A 24843-nucleotide genomic window follows, 5' to 3' on the forward strand; every position below is an offset into this window, starting at 1 on the left:
AGATGTACAGTAGGCCTGATCATTTATTCAGTGAGATGTACAGTAGGCCTGATCATTTCTACAGTGAGATGTACAGTAGGCATGATCATTTCTACAGTGAGATGTACAGTAGGCCTGATCATTTTTCATCTTCGTCTGTACTGTTACTAAGGGTTGCACTATCAGTAGCTAGCTAACTTGCTTTGGCTAGCGTTAGCTATTAGCTGTGTAACGTTACAAGGCCAGGGGATTGTTTGAAAGAGAAACTCACATCTACTACTATGAGAGTTAGTTAGTACTCCCTTATTTCTGCTTCTCATCACCTGTTATAAAATGACAACAATGCCTTGCAAGTTGACTTACTTTTCCACTGTCGAACACATTTCCCGAAGCCCTGTTTCCTGAATCCCTGTTTCCTGAATCCCTGTTTCCTGAATCCCTGTTTCCTGAAGCCCTGTTTCCTGAAGCCCTGTTTCCTGAATCCCCGTTTCCTGAATCCCTGTTTCCTGAAGCCCTGTTTCCTGAAGCCCTGTTTCCTGAAACCCTGTTTCCTGAAGCCCTGTTTCCTGAAGCCCTGTTTCTTGAAGCCCTGTTTCCTGAAGCATTCTGCCCTGCTCTGAAAGAACTCCCAAGGTTAACCGTCATGCTGTAGATGTTTAGTCCGGACGTGTTGTTTTATTAATTTGTTCGTTTTGAGAGACTCATTACTAAGCACTTCCCCACACCAAAACACAATGTGGGCGCTCCTCGTTATTTCTCAAAGTTTGTATGAAAGAGACAGAAATTCATCGCTGTATTTGCGTTACATGACGATTGAGCTCAGTCAGAACTTGTGGCTAGCATGAGTCCATTTCATCACAGTGGTGAGTGATGGCGAGTGGGAATGACAAGTCAGTGGTGCATTTTAAGACAATTAAATACTCTACTAACAAAAAAGCTGTTAGAATTATACGTGCATGTATGTCCCTTAAGGTCCTTGTGTAATGTGATATTGTACCCCCACCCCCAGCCCAATTGTCCTTTGTATATTATTTATATATACTTGTGTTCCCACATGTACTTCCTGTATTGATGTGTTGTTAATAAATAAAGACAAGTCGGTGGCGTCTCGTCTGCTGCTGAACAACAGCGCTGCAGTGTGTTGGTTGTGGAGTGATCTTCAAGAATGGGCATCTCCCTCCACCTCTCCCACTGCACAGCTGCCAAACTGAGCAGAGAGCGCAGTTACACTTGGCTAAATCAATTCCAGTAATTCCTTAAATAATTATACATTTATGTTGCAACCCATACTGTAAGAAACGCTGTTAGAGCATTTTTTTTATTTCTTCAAATTTTTCAAATTGTATTTTTATTTTAAATATTTCTTATGTATAGTTATATATATGTTATTATTATTAAACAGTAACATGCTAAACAGAACAGCCAGAGGGTTTCCATAAAGAAATAAGAGAAGGAAAAAAATAAAACATATCAATTCAAATACAGATATGTAGCGGATACATTTCTTAGACATTTTGTATATGTTTTAATGACTCTAAATAGTTTTCCAAATCAGATTTTTTTTTAATTAAGAAAAGGGGCTTTTTCTTCATAAATGTAGATTTGTGTATGAAACATTTTCCTAATAAAATAAAGAGATTTATGACATATGTTTAATTGTGGAATCAGTGTAGTAAAATATGTCAAACTTAGATATTTCAATGGTTGTATGCATTTTGTTGCCAAGATACAGTTTTACATCAGTCCAGAACACTTCACTTTATAAACAATGACAGAATAAGTGTTCAATAGATTCAGTTTCTAGTTCACAAAAACTGCATTCACTGGTAACATCAAGTATATATTTAGAAATCAAGCTGTTACATGGATAGAATCTATGGATAATCTTAAAGGAGATCTTCACTTTATTGGTCACCATAAATTTGTGTGGAGTGAACCAAGCACGGCGTCAGTTTACATCAAACGATGAAGCCCAACAAAATATCGCAGAGGGAATAGACTTCCTGTAGAAAATATCCCTTAATAAACGATTGTTGAATTTCATATCTAGCAGACCAATGCCATTCACCTGGATATCGCTTACAATAGGAGATATTCCAAAATATGTATTATTCTGAAGTAAAGTTTTTATCCCACTAGGTATAGCTTTAATAACAGTGTCATATTCCTTGCTTGAAACCTCAAAGTTGTATCTTTCCATAAATTCTCTCCGCGTAAATAGATTTCTTCTAATACAAATTGGCTGACAAGGACAATGTTTTTCGAGAACCAGTTACAGTAAAATAACATTTTGTTTCAATGTAATATCGACCCATTATTCCATATAAAACATTTATGAGGTGAAAAGTTGTGTTTATACAGCAAACCCCAGCACATTCAAGCTTCTGAAAATCTAAATGAGGTATAATATTCCAGAAACAATGAGGATGTTTTTTATGTACCTTTTAACCCAGTTGACTTTTGATATCTGACTGAAGAGAGTGAAGTCTAAGACATTTAGACGGCCATCACACACCCTGTTGGTGATAACATCTCGTTATCTTATGTGGCTTGTTGAATGTGGCTTGTTGAATGTGGCTTGTTGAATGTGGCTTGTTGAATGTGGCTTGTTGAAAGTTGCTTGTTGAATGTGGCTTGTTGTGGCTTGTTTAATGTGGCTTGTTGTGGCTTGCTGAATGTGGCTTGTTGTGGCTTGTTTAATGTGGCTTGTTGTGGCTTGTTTAATGTGGCTTGTTGAATGTGGTTTGTTGTGGCTTGTTGAATGTGGCTTGTTGTGGCTTGTTGAATGTGGCTTGTTGTGGCTTGTTGTGGCTTTTTGAATGTGGCTTGTTGAATGTGGCTTGTTGAATGTGGTTTGTTGTGGCTTGTTGAATGTGGCTTGTTGTGGCTTGTTTAATGTGGCTTGTTGTGGCTTGTTTAATGTGGTTTGTTGAATGTGGTTTGTTGTGGCTTGTTGAATGTGGCTTGTTGAATGTGGTTTGTTGTGGCTTGTTGAATGTGGCTTGTTGTGGCTTGTTTAATGTGGCTTGTTGTGGCTTGTTTAATGTGGCTTGTTTAATGTGGCTTGTTGTGGCTTGTTGAATGTGGCTTGTTGTGGCTTGTTGAATGTGGCTTGTTGAATGTGGTTTGTTGTGGCTTGTTGAATGTGGCTTGTTGAATGTGGTTTGTTGTGGCTTGTTGATTGTGGCTTGTTGTGGCTTGTTGAATGTGCTTTGTTGTGGCTTGTTGAATGTGGTTTGTTGTGGCTTGTTGATTGTGGCTTGTTGTGGCTTGTTGAATGTGCTTTGTTGTGGCTTGTTGAATGTGGTTTGTTGTGGCTTGTTTAATGTGGCTTGTTGTGGCTTGTTGAATGTGGTTTGTTGTGGCTTGTTGAATGTGGCTTGTTGAATGTGGTTTGTTGTGGCTTGTTTAATGTGGCTTGTTGAATGTGGCTTGTTGTGGCTTGTTTAATGTGGCTTGTTGTGGCTTCTTTAATGTGGCTTGTTGAATGTGGTTTGTTGTGGCTTGTTGAATGTGGCTTGTTGTTCTTATGTGGTATAGTGTATAGGCACACATTCAATGTGTTGGTAACTAACCTCTGACTGCTTTACTTTGCTAGATTTAAACATAGATCCATATGTAGCTAATAAACTAAATCATTATAGGAATAATGCAACAATCATACGAATCCCCAGTTTAGATGATAAACATGATAAGAGATATATAGCTAATTTGGCTAATCAGAAAATCTATATTTACTAAGCTGTGGGGATATTATATGTGAAAGCACAGATAGAGAAACAGTTCATCTTACTGTCTTCAGAGGGAGAACATCAAATCATGAATCATTAAATGCTAAATACTGCCCCTAAGCATTTCTCCTATCATATGATATCTCCACATATACAGCTTGGCAGAAGTTCAATATCATTATATTATTATAATAATAATAATAGACAGCAGTCACTTCTAGACCTTCTACTTCTAGATTATATTGTATATGGGTGTCTTATAGTCTTCAACACAGCCAACAAGTTACAACTGGCCATGTCTCAAATGGCATCATATTCTCTATATAGTGCACTAGTTTTGTCCATGGCCCATAGACAATAGGGTGCCATTTAGGACACAAGTAATTGTTAATTGCCTAGTACTGTTCATTAAGGCACATTTTAAAACAAACAACATTGTAATAATAGTGACACCACACCTAGAAAACAAAGACAGACATTAAACCTATAGGAAGAAAGGAGAGAGAAAGATATGGACATCCAGAATAATACATTTTAGTACAGCTAAGCTATGAAAGACACACAGGAAGGTCTAGTCAGTTACAGGTATAAAGGTGACTTAACGTCAGGACAGCTAAGCTCTGAACGACACACAGGAAGGTCTAGTCAATTACAGGTATAAAGGTGACTTAACGTCAGGACAGCTAAGCTCTGAACGACACACAGGAAGGTCTAGTCAGTTACAGGTATAAAGGTGACTTAACGTCAGGACAGCTAAGCTCTGAACGACACACAGGAAGGTCTAGTCAGTTACAGGTATAAAGGTGACAACGTCAGGACAGCTAAGCTCTGAACGACACACAGGAAGGTCTAGTCAGTTACAGGTATAAAGGTGACTTAACGTCAGGACAGCTAAGCTCTGAACGACACACAGGAACACCAGGAATAACTAACTCGGTATAAACTGTACATACATGTTTAACATTGCATCACAAAGAAAGGTTTAAAGGTGTTATGTAAAGGATCAGATCAAATGCAAAACAGTATCTTCTATATATGAACAGTGGATAGACACATATTTGATCTGATTTGTTTAAAAAAATAGTCTCTAACCCTAGGCTAGTCAGGTACAGAGCAGCTCCCAGATCACTACACCTGTACATAGCCCATCTATAATTTAGCCCAAACAACTACCTCTTCCCCTACTGTATTTATTTATTTTACCCCTTTGCACCCCATTATTTCTATTCTACTTTGCACTTTCTTCCACTACAAATCTACCATTCCAGTGTTTTACTTGTGTCACGTCCTGACCAGCAGAAGGAGCAATTGTATTAGTTTTGGTCAGGACGTGGCAGGTTTTTGTGTGTTAAGTGTTGTGTTGGTGATTAGGACTCCCAATTGAAGGCAGGTGTGTTGAGTTGCCTTTCATTGGGAGTCCTATATAGTAGTGTGTGTTTTTCTTTGGGGTTGTGGGTAGTTGTTCTTGCATTGCGTTTTGTGTGCCTGCAAGACTGTTGCTGTCGTGTATTGTTTTTGTCCGGTGGATGCTTTACTCCTTTTTTGAATTAAAATATGAGTATCCACATTCCCGCTGTGCCTTGGTCCTCCCTTCAACAAAACGACAACTTCTGTTACAACTTGCTATATTGTATTTACTTTGCCACCATGGCATTTTTTGCCTTTACCTCCCTTATCTCACCTCATTTGCTCACATTGTATATAGACTTCTACTGTATGTTTGTTTTACTCCATGTGTAACTCTGTGTTGTTGTATGTTGTCAAACTGCTTTGCTTTATCTTGGCCAGGTTGCAATTGTAAATGGAAACTAGTTCTCAACTTGCCTACCTGGTTAAATAAAGGTGAAATAAATAAAACAGGTGACTTAGCATTGGACGCCCAGTCTAGTCAGGTACAGGTGACTAAGCGTCGATCCCCCAGGCTAGTCTAGTCAGGTACAGGTGACTTAGCGTCGGTCCCCCAGGCTAGTCTAGTCAGGTACACGATTAAAGGGTGACTTAGTGTCGGTCCTCCAGGCTAGTCTAGTCAGTTACAGGTATAAAGGTGACTTAGCGTTGGTCCCCCAGGCTAGTCCAGTCAGGTACAGGTATAAAGGTGACTTAGCGTCGATCCCCCAGATTAGTCTAGTCAGGTACAGGTGACTTAGCGTTGATCCCCCAGGTTAGTCTAGTCAGGTACAGGTTTAAAGAGTGACTTAGCGTTGGTCCCCCAGGCTAGTATAGTCAGGTACAGGTATAAAGGTGACTTATTGTCGGTCCCCCAGGCTAGTAAAGGTGACTTAGCGTTGGTCCCCCAGGTGAGTCTAGTCAGGTACAGGTATAAAGGTGACTTAGCGTCGGTCCCCCAGGTTAGTCTAGTCAGATACACGATTAAAGGGTGACTTATTGTCGGTCCCCAGGCTAGTAAAGGTGACTTAGCGTTGGTCCCCCAGGCTAGTCTAGTCAGGTACAGGTATAAAGGTGACTTAGCGTTGGTCCCCCAGGTTAGTCTAGTCAGGTACAGGTGACTTAGCATCGGTCCCCCAGGCTAGTCTAGTCAGGTACAGGTATAAAGGTGAATTAGCATCGGTCCCCCAGGCTAGTCTAGTCAGATACACGATTAAAGGGTGACTTAGTGTCGGTCCTCCAGGCTAGTCTAGTCAGGTACAGGTATAAAGGTGACTTAGCGTTGGTCCCCCAGGCTAGTCTAGTCAGGTACAGGTATAAAGGTGACTTAGTGTCGGTTCCCCAGGCTAGTCTAGACAGGTACAGGTATAAAGGTGACTTAGTGTCAGTCGCACAAGCTTGGCTGACGCTGTTCCTAACAGAAGGTGAGGTTAAAGGCTGTGACAGGTGCTAAAGGAATAGAGGAGTATTCCAGGTGAGTTACAGGTGAGTTACAGTTATGTAATTAACACATACAGTTGAAGTCGGAAGTTTATATACACTTAGGTTGGAGTCATTAAAACTCAATTTTCAACAACTCCACAATTGTCTTGTTAACAAACTATAGTTTTGGCAAGTCGGTTAGGACATCTACTTTGTGCATGACGCAAGTAATATTTCCAACAATTGTTTACAGGCAGATTATTTCAATTATAATTCACTGTATCACAATTCCAGTGGGTCAGAATTTACATACACTAAGTTGACTGTGCCTTTAAACAGCTTGGAAAATTCCAGAAAATGATGTCATGGCTTTAGAAACTTCTGATAGGCTAATTGACATAATTTGAGTCAATTGGAGATGTACCTGTGGATGTATTTCAAGGCCTACCTTCAAACTCAGTGCCTCTTTGCTTGACATCATGGGAAAATCAAAAGAAATCAGCCAAGACCTCCACAAGTCTGGTTCATCCTTGGGAGCAATATCCAAACGCCTGAAGGTACCACGTTCATATGTGCAAACAATAGTACGCAAGTATAAACACCATGGGACCACGCAGCCGTCATACCGCTCAGGAAGGAGACACATTCTCTCTCCTAGAAATTAACGTACTTTGGTGTGAAAAGTGCAAATCAATCCCAGAACAACAGCAAAGGACCTTGTGAAGATCCTGGAGAAAACAGGTACAAAAGTATCTATATCGACAGTAAAACGAGTCCTATATCGACATAACCTGAAATGCCGCCCAGCAAGGGAGAAGCCACTGCTCCAAAACCTCCATAAAAAAGACAGACTACGGTTTGCAACTGCACATGGGGACAAATATTGTACTTTTTGGAGAAATGTCCTCTGGTCTGATGAAACAACTGTGAAGCACGGGGGTAGCAGCATCATGTTGTGGGGGTACTTTGCTGCAGTAGGGACTGGTGCACTTCACAAAATAGATGGCATCATGAGGAGGAAAATTATGTGGATATATTGAAGCAACATCTCAAGACATCCGTCAGGAAGTTAAAGCTTGGTCACAAATGGGTCTTCCAAATGGACAATGACCCCAAGCATAATTCCAAAGTTGCGGCAAAATGGCTTAAGGACAACAAAGTCAAGGTATTGGACTGGCCCTCACAAAGCCCTGACCTCAATCCCATAGAAAATGTGTGGGCAGAACTGAAAAAGTGTGTGCGAGCAAGGAGGCCTACAAACCTGACTCAGTTACACCAGCTCTGTCAGGAGGAATGGGCCAAAACTCACCCAACTTATTGTGGGAAGCTTGTGGAAGGCTACCCAAAACATTTGACCCAAGTTAAACAATTGAAAGGCAATGCTACCAAATACTAATTGAGTGTATGTAAACTTCTGACCCACTGGGAATGTGATGAAAGAAATAAAATCTGAAATAAATCATTCTCTCTACTATTATTCTGACATTTCACATTCTTAAAATAAAGTGGTGATCCTAACTGACCTAAGACAGGGGATTTTACTAGGATTGAATGTCAGGAATTGTGAAAAACTGAGTTAAAATGTATTTGGCTAAGGTATATGTAAACTTCTGACTTCAACTTCAAATACATCCAGTTGGGGGTGTCGGTGGATTGAATAATCTGTGAAGGCTCTTTACCCATAATGCACCTCAACAGTAAAAACAATGTCAATCACAACATAGGAAAGGAAGAGTTTGGCTCAAATACCCTGCAGCCCAACTTAATGCAGTAAGCAACAGGGTTGGGTTCCATTACATTTCAATTCAGGAAGTTCTCAAGATCTGAAGTTCTGATTCGTCCACATTGCTTCAAAAAGCTCTCATGTATAAAGTGCGATCCGTACTCTACATATGATAAGAAACAGCGGCTGGAGGGAGGATGGAGGGATGACGGAGGGATCACATATAATCGTCTCTGTCCAGTAGAGAGCGTTAGAGCTTCAGCTTCCTGGTCTGCTGCTTCATCCTAGTCCAGATCTATCGCTGAGGGAAATAACATAGTCCTTTATGTTACCTGTCATCAGTTTGAGTTAGTGTTGATATCAGCAGAGGTTGGTGTCTCTTACCTTCATGTTACCTGTCATCAGTTTGAGTTAGTGTTGATATCAGCAGAGGTTGGTGTCTCTTACCTTCATGTTACCTGTCTGTTACCTGTCATCAGTTTGAGTTAGTGTTGATATCAGTAGAGGTCGGTGTCTCTTACCTTCATGTTACCTGTCATCAGTTTGAGTTAGTGTTGATATCAGCAGAGGTCGGTGTCTCTTACCTTCATGTTACCTGTCATCAGTTTGAGTTAGTGTTGATATCAGTAGAGGTCGGTGTCTCTTACCTTCATGTTACCTGTCATCAGTTTGAGTTAGTGTTGATATCAGCAGAGGTTGGTGTCTCTTACCTTCATGTTACCTGTCTGTTACCTGTCATCAGTTTGAGTTAGTGTTGATATCAGTAGAGGTCGGTGTCTCTTACCTTCATGTTACCTGTCATCAGTTTGAGTTAGTGTTGATATCAGCAGAGGTCGGTGTCTCTTACCTTCATGTTACCTGTCATCAGTTTGAGTTAGTGTTGATATCAGCAGAGGTTGGTGTCTCTTACCTTCATGTTACCTGTCTGTTACCTGTCATCAGTTTGAGTTAGTGTTGATATCAGTAGAGGTCGGTGTCTCTTACCTTCATGTTACCTGTCATCAGTTTGAGTTAGTGTTGATATCAATAGAGGTTGGTGTCTCTTACCTTCATGTTACCTGTCATCAGAGGTTGGCTGTCTCTTACCTTCATGTTATCTGTCAGCAGAGGTTGGCTGTCTCTTACCTTCAGGTGTTTTGGTCTTGTTCTGGTCACTCTGTGGAGACTCCGCCCCCTCTGACATAAGAGAAAATGTTCCCTGAAAAACCTGATTAATATACAGTATAATGACACCTACCATTCTGTAATGGTGGGCTGGTGTCTGCTGCACTTCCAGTCTGTGTCCTCACTTCATCCCTCTCTCCTTCTCTCTCTCCGGTCTTCTCTGTGCGTCTGTCCTGACGTAAGTTGAGCTCTTCTGGCACTTCACTCTCCTCTTCTCCCACTCCCTCCTCTCCCTCTTCCTCTCCCTCCTGTGACTCTGTATCTCCCAGCTCTGTTTCAATTTCTCTCTCCTGGGGTTCCATAGTGTCTTCCTGCAGCACTCTCTCCTCCTCAGCCTCCCTTCTGGCCTTCTCCTGTGTCTCTGGAGGAACACACACACACACACACACAAAAGTGTCAAGGGATATTGATTGGTTGGTTGGTTGATTGATTGGTCGATCGATCGATAAAACTACAGACAAGACACCTTTAGTGGCCTGTGTCTTCCATCTCTCTCTGTTCTGATAAACCTCTTCGTTCCACAGAGCCTTGAAGTTCTTCAGGTCCACAGCCAGTAGAGAGAAATGTCCAGCAGCACTGCTCTCTGACCCGGTACTCTTTACACTACCATGCTTAGCATCCTCACAGCTAATACTGTTTAGACTGGAGAGAGGAGAGGAGAGGAGTAAAAACAAATCTACAGGGTTGACAGGGAGAAGAAGACTGTTAGTTAACTGAGACTGGAGCACTAGAGGAGAGATGGTATCTACAGGGTTGACAGGGAGAAGAAGACTGTGAAGTTGCCAACTCCCCTTTAAAGCACGGAGTGGAGGCCTGTGTTTGGGATAACAGCAGTGTTTAATCCTGCACAGACTCAACCACACAGAGGGAGTAACAGCGTACAACAGGAAGTAACAGGGTACAACAGGAAGTAACAGGGTACAACAGGGTACAAACAGGGTACGACAGGGAGTAACAGGGTACAATAGGGTACAAACAGGGTACAACAGGAAGTAACAGGGTACAACAGGAAGTAACAGGGTACAACAGGGTACAAACAGGGTACAACAGGGAGTAACAGGGTACAACAGGAAGTAACAGGGTACAACAGGGTACAAACAGGGTACAACAGGAAGTAACAGGGTACAATAGGGTACAAACAGGGTACAACAGGAAGTAACAGGGTACAATAGGGTACAAACAGGGTACAACAGGAAGTAACAGGGTACAACAGGGTACAAACAGGGTACAACAGGGAGTAACAGGGTACAACAGGAAGTAACAGGGTACAACAGGAAGTAACAGGGTACAATAGGGTACAAACAGGGTACAACAGGGAGTAACAGGGTACACTAGGGAGTAAGAGGGTACAACAGGAAGTAACAGGGTACAATAGGGTACAAACAGGGTACAACAGGAAGTAACAGGGTACAATAGGGTACAAACAGGGTACAACAGGGAGTAACAGGGTACAACAGGAAGTAACAGGGTACAACAGGGTACAAACAGGGTACAACAGGAAGTAACAGGGTACAACAGGGTACAACAGGGAGTAACAGGGTACAACAGGAAGTAACAGGGTACAACAGGAAGTAACAGGGTACAACAGGGAGTAACAGGGTACAACAGCGTACAACAGCGTACAAACAGGGTACAACAGTGCAATCCTTCACAGGCCCTGAAACTCATTTTGACTTTCTCACAGTCCTTGGAGCCAGATGACAGCATCATCTCCTGGACCCAGTGCTACACACTGATAGGTCCAGTCCTTGGAGCCAGATGACAGCATCATCTCCTGGACCCAGTGCTACACACTGATTGGTCCAGTCCTTGGAGCCAGATGACAGCATCATCTCCTGGACCCAGTGCTACACACTGATAGGTCCAGAAGATACAATATGTTGGCGATGCTCTCTTTTCCTACAGGGTCTGAGGAGAAACAGTAGAAGTAGAAGCCGGTACCAGGAAATAGAAGCAGGAATTGTGGTACCTGGAGCGTCTGAACCCTGCCAGGCTGAGTGACGCCTCGTTGATGAGCGGAATGACAATCTTCTCCGTCATTTCTGTCAACACGGTGAAGGTTGGAACCACAATGAAGTCTATAAACCCTGGAGACGGACACATAGAGAGGCCAGTGGTTATTAACCGTTTTTTTAACCGTGGCACAACTTGATGGGATAAACAATTCTACAGCACAACTAAAATTTCTCTATTAATTTATTTACTGGTAAAGACTTGTATTTTTATTTTTGTTATTTAGCAGAGCGTACCTGTCCCCCGTGGGAATCGAACCCACAACTCTGGCATTGCAAAAGCCATACAAATCATACATTTTTTTGTGACAAAAGTTTTTTGTAGATTAAATTGGGTTTTGGATATTTAAAAAAAAAAAATGTTTTGTCTAGAGACGAGTGGTTTTCTGCATTTTAAAGGTGCAACCACAGACACAAAGCCATACTCTGTTTGTTTCTATGGCAGAGGCTGTGGTACAGCTAAGACCAGAGACATACATTACCAGAGGCTGTGGTATAGCTAAGCCTAATCAGACTTGCTTGTGCTAATGCTTCTTACAAGCAAAGTGAAATTGTACAAATTAATTTGCTGATAATGCGCGGCCCTCAAATGATATCGGGTTCAAGTCCGGGCTCTGGCTGGGCCACTCAAGGACATTCAGAGACTTGTCTCGAAGCCACTTCTGCATTGTCTTGTCTGTGTGCTGAGGGTCGTTGTCCTGTTGGAAGGTGAACCTTCCCCCCAGTCTGAGGTACTGAGGCTCTGGAGCAGGTTTTCATCAAGGATCTCTCTGTACTTTGCTCCGTTCATCTTTCCCTCGATCATGACTTGTCTCCCAGTCCCTGCCGCTCAAAAAAATCCCCACAGCATGATGCTGCCACCACCATGCTTCACCATAGGGATGGTGCCAGGTTTCCTCCAGACATGACGCTTGACATTCAGGCCAAAGAGTTCAATCTTGGTTTCATCAGACCAGAGAATCTTGTTTCTCATGGTCTGAGAGTCCTTTAGGTGCCTTTTGGCAAACTCCAAGCGGGCTGTCATGTGCCTTTTACTGAGGAGTGGTTTCCATCTGGCCACTCTACCATAAAGGCCTGATTGGTGGAGTGCTGCAGAGATGGTTGTCCTTCTGGAAGGTTCTCCTGTCTCCACAGAGGAACTCCGGAGCTCTGTCAGAGTGACAATTGGGTTCTTGGTGACCTCCCTGCCCAAGGCCCTTCTTCCCCGATTGCTCAGTTTGGCCGGTAGTCAGCTCTAAGAAAAGTCTTGGTGGTTCCAAACTGCTTCCATTTAAGAATGATGGAGACCACTGTGTTCTTGCGGTCCTTAAATGATGAATACATGTTTTGGTACCCTTCCCCAGATCTGTGCCTCGACACAATCCTGTTTCGGAGCTCTACGGACATTTCTTTCAACCTCATGGCTTGGTTTTTGCTCTGACATGTACTGTCAACTGTGGGACCTTATATAGACAGGTGTGCGGCTTTCTAAATCATGTCCAATCAATTGACTTTAACTCAGGTGGACTCCAATCAAGTTGTAGAAACATCTCAAGGATGATCAATGGAAACAGGATGTACCTGAACTCAATTTAGAGTCTCATAGCAAAGGGTCTGAATACTTAGGTAAATAAGACTTTCTATTAAGATTTCTAAAAACCTGTTTATGGGGTATTGTGTCTCTTTTTAAAATCCATTTTAGAATAAGGCTGTAAAGTAACAAAATATGGAAAAATGGAATGGGTCTGAATACTTTCCAAACGGAATGTATAATCATAATGTATGATACTTACTTTACATGGAAAGGTATCACATATGTCAGAGTGAGGGTTGAGGTTATATAACTCACCTATCTGGGACTGGGCCACCATGGTTGACTTGCTGTCAGGTTTGAGGTTATGTAACTCACCTATCTGGGACTGGGCCACCATGGTTGACTTGCTGTCAGGTTTGAGGTTATGTAACTCACCTATCTGGGACTGGGCCACCATGGTTGACTTGCTGTCAGGTTTGAGGTTATATAACTCACCTATCTGGGACTGGGCCACCATGGTTGACTTGCGGTCACACAGAGGAGAGAAGGGCAGTCCTAGCTCCGCCTCTTTATCACCCTGGAGACACAGCATATCATATGATCACATGACCAACATGATGACATCACAACGTCAATAAAACGATCAAGACATGGCATATGGGAGTGTAGTGAGACACCCAATGGACTGGAAGATTCTCTTCTCAACACTGATCTTGAAAAAACCGTAAAACTTGAAAATAAATAAATTCACCATCATTAACACAAAGGAAAAATATCATTAATAAATAAATCCACCATCATTAACACAAAGGAAAAATATCATTAATAAATAAATCCACCATCATTAACACAAAGGAAAAATATCATTAATAAATAAATCCACCATCATTAACACAAAGGAAAAATATCATTAATAAATAAATCCACCATCATTAACACAAAGGAAAAATATCATTAATAAATAAATCCACCATCATTAACACAAAGGAAAAATATCATTAATAAATAAATTCACCATCATTAACACAAAGGAAAAATATCATTAATAAATAAATTCACCATCATTAACACAAAGGAAAAATATCATTAATAAATAAATCCACCATCATTAACACAAAGGAAAAATATCATTAATAAATAAATTCACCATCATTAACACAAAGGAAAAATATCATTAATAAATAAATCCACCATCATTAACACAAAGAAAAAATATCATTAATAAATAAATCCACCATCATTAACACAAAGGAAACATATCATTAATAAATAAATCCACCATCATTAACACAAAGGAAAAATATCATTAATAAATAAATTCACCATCATTAACACAAAGGAAAAATATCATTAATAAATAAATCCACCATCATTAACACAAAGGAAAAATATCATTAATAAATAAATCCACCATCATTAACACAAAGGAAAAATATCATTAATAAATAAATCCACCATCATTAACACAAAGGAAAAATATCATTAATAAATAAATCCACCATAATTAACACAAAGGAAAAATATCATTAATAAATAAATTCACCATCATTAACACAAAGGAAAAATATCATTAATAAATAAATTCACCATTATTAACACAAAGGAAAAATATCATTAATAAATAAATCCACCATCATTAACACAAAGGAAAAATATCATTAATAAATAAATTCACCATCATTAACACAAAGGAAAAATATCATTAATAAATAAATTCACCATCATTAACACAAAGGAAAAATATCATTAATAAATAAATCCACCATCATTAACACAAAGGAAAAATATCATTAATAAATAAATCCACCATGATTAACACAAAGGAAAAATATCATTAATAAATAAATTCACCATCATTAACACAAAGGAAAAATATCATTAATAAATAAATCCACCATTATTAACACAAAGGAAAAATATAATTAATAGATAAATCCACCATCATTAACACAAAGGAAAAATATCATTAATAAATAAATCCACCATAATTAACACAAAGGAAAAATATCATTAATAAATAAATCCACCATCATTAACACAAAGGAAAAATATCATTAATAAATAAATTCACCATCATTAACACAAAGGAAAAATATCATTAATAAATAAATCCACCATCATTAACACAAAGGAAAAATATCATTAATAAATAAATTCACCATCATTAACACAAAGGAAAAATATCATTAATAAATAAATCCACCATCATTAACACAAAGGAAAAATATCATTAATAAATAAATCCACCATCATTAACACAAAGGAAAAATATCATTAATAAATAAATTCACCATCATTAACACAAAGGAAAAATATAATTATTTAAATACCATGGGTGACAGAGAAAAACACATTGGTACAATTTAAAGCCAAGTGGACTAGGGATGGAGGTGGGACCAGGTACTAGGGATGGAGGTGTGACTGGGATGGAGGTGTGACCAGGTACTAGGGATGGAGGTGTGACCAGGTACTAGGGATGGAGGTGTGACCAGGTACTAGGGATGGAGGTGTGACCAGGTACTAGTGATGGAGGTGTGACCAGGCAGGCACTAGGGACTGAGGTGTGACCAGGTACTAGGGATGGAGGTGTGACCAGGCAGGCACTAGGGACTGAGGTGTGACCAGGTACTAGGGATGGAGGTGTGACCAGGTACTAGGGATGGAGGTGTGACCAGGCACTAGGGATGGAGGTGTGACCAGGTACTAGGGATGGAGGTGTGACCAGGCACTAGGGATGGAGGTGGGACCAGGTACTAGGGATGGAGGTGTGACCAGGCACTAGGGATGGAGGTGGGACCAGGTACTAGGGATAGAGGTGTGACCAGGTACTAGGGATGGAGGTGTGACCAGGTACTAGGGATGGAGGTGTGACTAGGGATGGAGGTGGGACCAGGTACTAGGGATGGAGGTGTGACCAGGTACTAGGGATGGAGGTGTGACCAGGTACTAGGGATGGAGGTGTGACCAGGTACTAGGGATGGAGGTGGGACCAGGTACTAGGGATGGAGGTGTGACCAGGTACTAGGGATGGAGGTGTGACCATGCAGGTACTATGCACACACACATACACATATACTTAGAACTGTAGATATGTGGTAGTAGAGTAGGGGCCTGAGGGAACACAGTGTATTATAGATATGTGGTAGTGGTGGAGTAGGGGCCTGAGGGAACACAGTGTATTGTAGATATGTGGTAGTAGAGTAGGGGCCTGAGGGAACACAGTGTATTGTAGATATGTGGTAGTAGAGTAGGGGTCTGAGGAAACAGTGTATTGTAGATATGTGGTAGTGGTGGAGTAGGGGTCTGAGGGAACACAGTGTATTGTAGATATGTGGTAGTAGAGTAGGGGCCTGAGGGAACACAGTGTATTGTAGATATGTGGTAGTAGAGTAGGGGCCTGAGGGAACACAGTGTATTGTAGATATGTGGTAGTGGAGTAGGGGCCTGAGGGAACACAGTGTATTGTAGATATGTGGTAGTAGAGTAGGGGCCTGAGGGAACACAGTGTATTGTAGATATGTGGTAGTAGAGATGGGGATTCTGAGGGAACACAGTGTATTGTAGATATGTGGTAGTAGAGTAGGGGCCTGAGGGAACACAGTGTATTGTAGATATGTGGTAGTGGTGGAGTAGGGGCCTGAGGGAACACAGTGTATTGTAGATATGTGGTAGTAGAGTAGGGGTCTGAGGGAACACAGTGTGTTGTGAAATCTGTGAATGTATTGTAATGTTTTTAAAATGGTATAAACTGCCTTAATTTTGCTGGACCCCAGGAAGGGTTACCTTGGCAGCAGCTACTGTGGATCCATAATAAATACAAATACAAATATAAATACACATACATACACTTAGATTGGAGTCATTAAAACTTGTTTTTCAATCACTCCACAAATTTCTTGTTAACAAACTATAGTTTTGGCAAGTCGGTTCGGACATCTTCTTTGTGCATGACACAAGTAATTTTTCCAACAATTGTTTACAGACAGATTATTTCACTGTATAATTCACTGTATCACAATTCCAGTGGGTCAGAAGTTTACATACACTAAGTTAACTGTGCCTTTAAACAGCTTGGAAAATTCCATAAAATTATGTCATGGCTTTGGAAGCTTCTGATAGGCTAATTGACATCATTTGAGTCAATTGGAGGTGTGCCTGTGGATGTATTTCAAGGCCTACCTTCAAACTCAGTGCCTCTTTGTTTGACATCATGGGAAAATCAAAAGAAATCAGCCAAGACCTCAGAAAAAAATTGTAGACCTCCACAAGTCTGGTTCATCCTTGGGAGCAATTTCTAAACACCTGAAGGTACCACGTTCATCTGTACAAAGTATAAACACCATGGGACCACGCAGCCGTCATACCACTCAGGAAGGAGACGTGTTCTGTCTCCTAGAGATGAACAAACTTTGGTGCGAGAAGTGCAAATCAATCCCAGAACAACAACAAAGGACCTTGTGAAAATCCTGGAGGAAACAGGTACAAAAGTATCTATATCCACATTAAAACGAGTCCTATATTGACATAACCTGAAAGGCCGCTCAGCAAGGAAGAAGCCACTGCTCCAAAACCGCCATAAAAAGCCAGACTACGATTTGCAACTGCACATGGGGACAAAGATCGTACTTTTTGGAGAAATGTCCTCTGGTCTGATGAAACAAAAATAGAACTGTTGGCCATAATGACCATCGTTATGTTTGGAGGAAAAAGGGGGATGCTTGCAAGCCGAAGAACACCATCCCAACCGTGAAGCACGGGGGTGGCAGCATCATGTTGTGGGGGTGCTTTGCTGCAGGAGGGACTGGTGCACTTCACAAAATAGCTGACATCGTGAGGAAAATTATGTGGATATATTGAAGCAACATCTCAAGACGTCAGTCAGGAAATTAAAGCTTGGTCGCAAATGGGTCTTCCAAATGGTCAATGACCCCAAGCATACTTCCAAAGTGGCAAAATGGCTTAAGGACAACAAAGTCAAGGTATTGGAGTGACCATCACAAAGCCCTGACCTCAATCCCATAGAAAATGTGTGGGCAGAACTGAAAAAGTGTGTGTGAGCAAGGAGGCCTACAAACCTGACTCAGTTACACCAGCTCTGTCAGGAGGAATGGGCCAAAATGCACCAAACTTATTGTGGGAAGCTTGTGGAAGGCTACCCAAAACGTTTGACCCAAGTTAAACAATTGAAAGGCAATACTACCATAAAATAATTGAGTGTATGTAAACTTCTGACCCACGGGGAATGTGATGAAAGAAATAAAAGCTGAAATAAATAAATAATTCTCTCTACTATTATTCTGACATTTCACATCCTTAAAATAAAGTGGTGATCCTAACTGAAAGTCAGGAATTGTGAAAACTGAGTTTAAATATATTTGGCTAAGGTGTATGTAAACTTCCGACTTCAACTGTATACGGTACCAGTCAAAGGTTTGGACACCTACTCATTCAAGGGTTTTTCTTTATTTTGACTATTTGCTACATTGTAGAATAATAGTGAAGACATCAAAACTATGAAATGACACATGGAATCATGCAGTAACCAAAAAATGTTAAACAAATCAAAATATATTTTATATTTGAGATTTTTCAAAGTAGCCACATTTTGCCTTGATGACAGCTTTGCACACTTTTGGCATTCTCTCAACCAGCTTCATGAGGTAGTCAACTGGAATGCATTTCAATTAACAGGTGTGCCTTGTTAAAAGTAAATTTTTGGAGTTTCTTTCCTTCTTAAAACCTCTAAAGGATCGGCCCCTTTTTTTTCAATTTTCGCCTAAAATGACATACCCAAATCTAACTGCCTGTAGCTCAGGACCTGAAGCAAGGATATGCATATTATTGGTACCATTTGAAAGGAAACACTTTGAAGTTTATGGAAATGTGAAAGGAATGTGGGAGAATACAACACAATAGATCTGGTAAAAGATAATACGAAGAAAAAAACAACCGTTTTTTGAATTTTTTTGTACCATCATCTTTGAAACGCAAGAGAAAGGCTATAATGTATTATTACAGCCCAGGTGCAATTTAGATTTTGGCCACTAGATGGCAGCAGTGTATTGCCAAGTTTTACCTTGATCCAATGAACCATTGCATTTCTGTTCAAAATGTTGTGTCAAGACTGCCCAAATGTGCCTATTTTGTTTATTAATAACTTTTCATGTTCAAAACAGTGAACTCTCCTCAAAAAATAGCATGGTATCATTTCACAGTAATAGCTACTGTAAATTGGACAGTGCAGTTAGATTAACAAGAATTTAAGCTTTCTGCCAATGTCAGATATGTCTATGTCCTGGGAAATGTTCTTGCTACTTACAACCTCATGCTAATCGCATTAGCTTACATTATCTCAACCATCCCGTCGAAGGGACACCAATCCCAAAGAAGTTCCGTTTGAGCCAATCAGTTGTGTTGTTTAGGTAGGGGTAATATACATAAGATAGCCCTATTTGGTAAAAGACCAAGTCCATATTATGGCAAGAACAGCTCAAATAAGCAAACAGAAATGACAGTCCATCATTACATTAGGCAATAAGGTCAGTCAATTCGTTTCTTCAAGTGCAGTCGCAAAAACCATCAAGTGCTATGATGAAACTGGCTCTCATGAGGACCACCACAGGAAAGGAAGACCCAGAGTTCCCTCTGCTGCAGAGGATAAGTTCATTAGAGTTACCAGCCTCAGATTGAAGCCCAAAAAATACTTCGGAGTTCAAGTAACAGACACATATCAACATCAACTGTTCAGAGGAGACTGTGTGAATCAGGCCTTCATGGTCTAATTGCTGCAAAGGAACCACTACTAAAGGACACCAGTAAGAAGAAGAGACTTGCTTGAGCCAAGAAACACGAGCAATGGACATTAGACAAGTGGAAATGTGATAATACTATAAGGCTATAAGACCTGTCAACACAGCATAATAAACTAGAACCCCATAAGCCCTGTCAACACAGCATAATAAACTAGAACCCCATAAGACCTGTCAACACAGCATAATAAACTAGAACCCCATAAGACCTGTCAACACAGCATAATAAACTAGAACCCCATAAGCCCTGTCAACACAGCATAATAAACTAGAACCCCATAAGACCTGTCAACACAGCATAATAAACTAGAACCCCATAAGACCTGTCAACACAGCATAATAAACTAGAACCCCATAAGACCTGTCAACACAGAATAATAAACTAGAACCCCATAAGACCTGTCAACACAGAATAATAAACTAGAACCCCATAAGACCTGTCAATACAGCATAATAAACTAGAACCCCATAAGACCTGTCAACACAGCATAATAAACTAGAACCCCATAAGACCTGTCAACACAGAATAATTAGAGGTCAAGGGTTAGAGATCAGAGGTTACCTGTCTGAAGAACTCCTCCAGAAGGGATGCTGTCCAGCGGTGGTGTAGGGTTAGAGGTCAGAGGTTAGAGGTTACCTGTCTGAAGAACTCCTCCAGAAGGGATGCTGTCCAGCGGTGGTGTAGGGTTAGAGGTTAGAGGTTAGAGGTTACCTGTCTGAAGAACTCCTCCAGAAGGGATGCTGTCCAGCGGTGGTGTAGGTCCCATGTCTTAGCTGGGTGGCTGATATCAGCTGTATGGAGCAGCAAAGACATGGCTTTGGGTTTATCGATCCTGGTGGACACACACACACACACACACACACACACACACACACACACACACACACACACACACACACACACACACACACACACACACGGTTAAATAGTTAGCAGCAGTGACAGAGTTTTTGTCTCAATATTGGAGTCACATAGAAGGGTAAATCCATGACATGACAGCAGTCAGTCTGTAGGGGTTGTAACAAGGACAAGGTCAGAGTTCAGCAGTCAGTCTATATGTGTTGTAACAAGGACAAGGTCAGAGTTCGCAGTCAGTCTATATGTGTTGTAACAAGGACAAGGTCAGAGTTCAGCAGTCAGTCTGTATGGGCTGTTATAGACCCAGTCACTCTGACCCAGTCACTCTGACCCAATGGCTGTTAGAGACCCAGTCACTCTGACCCAGTCACTCTGACCCAGTCACTCTGACCCAATGGCTGTTAGAGACCCAGTCACTCTGACCCAGTCACTCTGACCCAGTCACTCTGGCCCAGTGGCTGTTAGAGACCCAGTCACTCTGACCCAATGGCTGTTATAGACCCAGTCACTCTGACCCAGTCACTCTGACCCAATGGCTGTTATAGACCCAGTCACTCTGACCCAATGGCTGTTATAGACCCAGTCACTCTGACCCAGTCACTCTGGCCCAGTGGCTGTTAGAGACCCAGTCACTCTGACCCAGTCACTCTGACCCAATGGCTGTTATAGACCCAGTCACTCTGACCCAATGGCTGTTATAGACCCAGTCACTCTGACCCAGTCACTCTGACCCACTCACTCTGACCCAGTCACTCTGACCCAGTCACTCTGACCCAGTCTTAATACAGTAGCTCAACACACATCATGTTGACTGACCGCTAGTCACTGCTGAAGGTTACAGGAACTAACAGAGGATCAGGACAGAGGAGACAGAGGAGAGGACAGGAACTAATAGAGGATCAGGACAGAGGAGACAGAGGAGAGGACAGGAACTAATAGAGGATCAGGACAGAGGAGAGGACAGGAACGAATAGAGGTTCAGGACAGAGGAGAGGACAGGAACTAATAGAGGAACAGGACAGAGGAGACAGAGGAGAGGACAGGAACTAATAGAGGATCAGGACAGAGGAGAGGACAGGAACTAATAGAGGAACAGGACAGAGGAGAGGACAGGAACTAATATAGGATCAGGACAGAGGAGACAGAGGAGAGGACAGGAACTAATAGAGGATCAGGACAGAGGAGAGGACAGGAACTAATAGAGGCTCAGGACAGAGGAGAGGACCGGAACTAACAGAGGATCAGGACAGAGGAGACAGAGGAGAGGAACTAATAGAGGAGAGGACAGAGGAGAGGACAGGAACTAATAGAGGATCAGGACAGAGAAGAGGACAGGAACTAACAGAGGATCAGGACAGAGGAGAGGACAGGAACTAATAGAGGATCAGGACAGAGGAGAGGACAGGAACTAATAGAGGATAAGGACAGAGGAGACAGAGGAGAGAACAGGAACTAATAGAGGATCAGGACAGAGGAGACAGAGGAGAGGACAGGAACTAATAGAGGATAAGGACAGAGGAGACAGAGGAGAGGACAGGAACTAATAGAGGATCAGGACAGAGGAGAGGACAGGAACTAATAGAGGATCAGGACAGAGGAGACAGAGGAGAGGACAGGAACTAATAGAGGATCAGGACAGAGGAGAGGACAGGAACTAATAGAGGATCAGGACAGAGGAGACAGAGGAGAGGACAGGAACTAATAGAGGGTCAGGACAGAGGAGAGGACAGGAACTAATAGAGGAACAGCACAGAGGAGACAGAGGAGAGGACAGGAACTAATAGAGGATCAGGACAGAGGAGACAGAGGAGAGGACAGGAACTAATAGAGGATCAGGACAGAGGAGAGGACAGGAACGAATAGAGGTTCAGGACAGAGGAGAGGACAGGAACTAATAGAGGAACAGGACAGAGGAGACAGAGGAGAGGACAAGAACTAATAGAGGATCAGGACAGAGGAGAGGACAGGAACTAATAGAGGAACAGGACAGAGGAGAGGACAGGAACTAATATAGGATCAGGACAGAGGAGACAGAGGAGAGGACAGGAACTAAAAGAGGATCAGGACAGAGGAGAGGACAGGAACTAATAGAGGCTCAGGACAGAGGAGAGGACCGGAACTAACAGAGGATCAGGACAGAGGAGACAGAGGAGAGGACAGGAACTAATAGAGGAACAGGACAGAGGAGAGGACAGGATCTATTAGAGGGTCAGGACAGAGGAGATAGAGGAGAGAACAGGAACTAATAGAGGATCAGGACAGAGGAGACAGAGGAGAGGACAGGAACTAACAGAGGATCAGGACAGAGGAGAGAACAGGAACTAATAGAGGATCAGGACAGAGGAGACAGAGGAGAGGACAGGAACTAATAGAGGAACAGGACAGAGGAGAGGACAGGAACTAATAGAGGATCAGGACAGAGGAGAGGACAGGAACTAACAGAGGATCAGGACAGAGGAGAGGACAGGAACTAATAGAGGATCAGGACAGAGGAGACAGAGGAGAGGACAGGAACTAATAGAGGATCAGGACAGAGGAGAGGACAGGAACTAATAGAGGATCAGGACAGAGGAGACAGAGGAGAGGACAGGAACTAATAGAGGATAAGGACAGAGGAGACAGAGGAGAGGACAGGAACTAATAGAGGATCAGGACAGAGGAGAGGACAGGAACTAATAGAGGATCAGGACAGAGGAGAGGACAGGAACTAATAGAGGAACAGGACAGAGGAGACAGACGAGAGGACAGGAACTAATAGAGGATCAGGACAGAGGAGAGGACAGGAACTAATAGAGGATCAGGACAGAGGAGAGGACAGGAACTAATAGAGGATCAGGACAGAGGAGACAGAGGAGAGGACAGGAACTAATAGAGGATCAGGACAGAGGAGAGGACAGGAACTAACAGAGGATCAGGACAGAGGAGAGGACAGGAACTAATAGAGGATCAGGACAGAGGAGAAGGAGGAGAGGACAGGAACTAACAGAGGAGACAGAGGAGAGGACAGGAACTAATAGAGGAGACAGAGGAGAGGACAGGAATGGGGAGGAGATATAGATGTAGATGTATAGATATAGATATAGATGTATAGATATAGATATAGATGTATAGATATAGATGTAGATGTATAGATATAGATATAGATGTATAGATATAGATATAGATGTATAGATATAGATATAGATGTATAGAAGATCGGGAGGCTGTTAAGTCTCACCCCTCCGGTTGCTGGAGAAAGTTCTTCATATGTTTCAGCTGCTGGAAGTGACAGGACATGTCTGTAGCCAGGACCATCTCTACCACCAGGCTCCTCAGCTCTCTACAGACAGACAGACAGACAGGTTAGGGTTAGAGAGAGGAGCAGCATGTCTGTAGCCAGGACCATCTCTACCACCAGACTCCTCAGCTCTCTACAGACAGACAGACAGACAGACAGACAGACAGACAGACAGACAGACAGACAGACAGACAGACAGACAGACAGACAGACAGACAGACAGACAGACAGACAGACAGACAGACAGACAGGTTAGGGTTAGAGAGAGGAGCAGCATGTCTGTAGCCAGAACCATCTCTCCTACCAGGCCCCTCAGCTCTCTACAGACAGACAGAACCATCTCTCCTACCAGGCCCCTCAGCTCTCTACAGATAGACAGAACCATCTCTCCTACCAGACCCCTCAGCTCTCTGGGGAGACAGACAGAACCATCTCTCCTACCAGGCCCCTCAGCTCTCTGGGGAGACAGACAGAACCATCTCTCCTAACAGGCCCCTCAGCTCTCTGGGGAGACAGACAGAACCATCTCTCCTACCAGGCCCCCTCAGCTCTCTGGGGAGACAGACAGAACCATCTCTCCTACCAGGCCCCTCAGCTCTCTGGGGAGACAGAACCATCTCTCCTACCAGGCCCCTCAGCTCTCTGGGGAGACAGACAGAACCATCTCTCCTACCAGGCCCCCTCAGCTCTCTGGGGAGACAGACAGAACCATCTCTCCTACCAGGCCCCTCAGCTCTCTGGGGAGACAGACAGAACCATCTCTCCTACCAGGCCCCTCAGCTCTCTGGGGAGACAGACAGAACCATCTCTCCTACCAGGCCCCTCAGCTCTCTGGGGAGACAGACAGAACCATCTCTCCTACCAGGCCCCTCAGCTCTCTGGGGAGACAGACAGAACCATCTCTCCTACCAGGCCCCTCAGCTCTCTGGGGAGACAGACAGAACCATCTCTCCTACCAGGCCCCTCAG

General features: G+C 42.4%; 1 protein-coding gene across 1 annotated transcript in view; it reads right to left on the bottom strand.

Moving 5' to 3' along the window:
* Positions 1-8138: 8138 nt before the first annotated feature.
* The window catches only part of LOC115170255 (calcium/calmodulin-dependent 3',5'-cyclic nucleotide phosphodiesterase 1C-like), a 39967-nt gene continuing 23262 nt past the window's right edge, over positions 8139-24843 (bottom strand). Inside the window, exons 9-15 of the mRNA XM_029726657.1 lie at positions 23816-23917; positions 20452-20572; positions 13426-13507; positions 11375-11492; positions 9872-10047; positions 9479-9766; positions 8139-8542 (exon numbers count right to left, since the gene is read on the bottom strand). Of these exons, the coding sequence (XP_029582517.1) occupies positions 8526-8542; positions 9479-9766; positions 9872-10047; positions 11375-11492; positions 13426-13507; positions 20452-20572; positions 23816-23917 (904 nt within the window). The 3' untranslated portion in view covers positions 8139-8525. The remainder of the gene's footprint in view (positions 8543-9478; positions 9767-9871; positions 10048-11374; positions 11493-13425; positions 13508-20451; positions 20573-23815; positions 23918-24843) is intronic.

The sequence above is a fragment of the Salmo trutta genome, chromosome 31 (assembly GCF_901001165.1).
Source record: "Salmo trutta chromosome 31, fSalTru1.1, whole genome shotgun sequence".
NCBI lineage: Eukaryota > Metazoa > Chordata > Actinopteri > Salmoniformes > Salmonidae > Salmo > Salmo trutta.